Source organism: Etheostoma spectabile, chromosome 16 (genome assembly GCF_008692095.1).
Source record: "Etheostoma spectabile isolate EspeVRDwgs_2016 chromosome 16, UIUC_Espe_1.0, whole genome shotgun sequence".
NCBI classification, from domain to species: domain Eukaryota; kingdom Metazoa; phylum Chordata; class Actinopteri; order Perciformes; family Percidae; genus Etheostoma; species Etheostoma spectabile.
This window is the reverse complement of record NC_045748.1, coordinates 13,326,080-13,327,768: the sequence shown is the minus strand read 5'-3', so window position 1 is coordinate 13,327,768 and position 1,689 is coordinate 13,326,080. Positions and strand designations below refer to the sequence as shown.

The 1,689-nt window shown below is 42.4% G+C and overlaps 1 protein-coding gene across 1 annotated transcript in view; it reads right to left on the bottom strand.

Moving 5' to 3' along the window:
- Positions 1-1,689, bottom strand: part of ttll11 (tubulin tyrosine ligase-like family, member 11) — a 24,757-nt gene that overhangs the window by 11,946 nt on the left and 11,122 nt on the right. The window contains exons 6-7 of the mRNA XM_032540089.1: positions 1,108-1,203; positions 907-1,019 (exon numbers count right to left, since the gene is read on the bottom strand). Of these exons, the coding sequence (XP_032395980.1) occupies positions 907-1,019; positions 1,108-1,203 (209 nt within the window). The remainder of the gene's footprint in view (positions 1-906; positions 1,020-1,107; positions 1,204-1,689) is intronic.

The following is a 1,689-nucleotide window of genomic DNA, read 5'->3' as shown; positions in this document are numbered from 1 at the left end:
TTGTGTAAATATTTTGTGAATGCACCAATAGTCAACACTACAATATCGCTGCGGTATCAAGGTATTTGGTCATAAATATCGGGATATTTGATTTTCTCCATATCGCCCAGGCCTAAGTGTAATTTACCGACGAGTACAATATGTGGTTCTGCTGATTTTAGCTGGATGAAAATATGTCAATGGTGGGGGGACGGGGATTAAACTTATTATATACGCATTATATCAATGTGGTATATCAATTACAGGTCATAAATGTAATAGTTAAGTGGGTATTATCCCCGAGAAGATATCTCTGTTACTTGCAGAACAAAGCAGATCAAATATCTGATATAGAAGATAATCTGTACGGGAGGCCAGAAAGAAGTGAGGGGAGAGAGAGGCAAGAAAAGGAGATTGCGGTGAAATAGAAACAGTAAATCCTCTTGTCACAGAAGAAAAACAGATTAGGGGGGGGGGGGGGGGGGGGGGGGGGGGGGGGGTGGGGGGGGGGGGGGGGGGGGGGGTTGGGGGGGGGGGGGGGGTGGGGGGGGGGGGGGGGGTGGGGGGGGGGGGGGGGGGGGGGGGGGGGGGGGGGGGGGGGGGGAAACCAGAAACTCTAATGGTAGAGGAGATTTTTTGCCAGGCACCACATAGGACCGGTCAGCCATAGAGAGATTGAGCCACCAGACTTGTACATTAATGTGTGAATTTCCACCTCATCTTAAATTTTTCCATTTAACAGGCTTTTGGAGAGCTGTTGAGTGGTACTGAGCTCTGAGGGGAGATATTGGCAGAATAAGGTATAGTGTCCTTAAAAGTGGACTTTTAAGACGGCAGACAAAAAGAGGACGATGTAAGAACTGTGTTTCCTGTGTGTGTGTGTGTGTGTGTGTGTGTGTGTGTGTGTGTGTGTGTGTGTGTATTTACATTGAAGGTTTCTTGTGGCCAGGGTCCATAAGGCGCAAGGTGTCCCTGATCACACCGACTTTGACCTCTTCGTCGACCGGACTGGGAACATATTCAAAAACTCCTGGTGCCACCTGAGACAAACACAAGTATTTTTTTCAGCAAAGTGAATGACTGTGAGGATAATACTACGATTATACTGATGTTTATGTTCACTCTTACCTCCTGTTCATGTTCTATTCTCATACTGGGGTTAGAGTTGACCTCAAGTAATACAGGCTTCAGGTTCTTTGTCAGCAGGATGTCAAAACCTAATATCTGAGACAGAAAACAAAACTTGTAATTACATTTGATAAAGTAGACTGTATATTGTAAATGGTTTGGGTGACAATCAATAGTGAAAATAAAATGAGAGGTCAGTGTAAAATACAAGCCTAAAATTAATTGGTCCATATTGCATAACATCTTTAAAACTGGTGGTCGTGTACATAATTTGAGGAAGCACATATGAAAATACATTTGGTTTTAAGTGTCTATGATGAAACATTTGGAAAGTTAGTGGCAAAATAAATGGGTCAGAATAGTTTATTGGGTAATCATCCCTTTAAAAAAAAAGAAGGTTGGACATGTAGTAGGAGGAGCTCAAAATAAAAATAAAGTTAGTTTGAAAAGTCTTTGGAAAAAGAGAAAGCCATTAACAAAAATTGTAAAGGCTCACTTTGCCAAAAAGCATTCACTTTTGAGAAAATCAAGACTAACTTCAACTCATCTTTCACAGTACAAGATCAATCAAGGCAGCTTTAT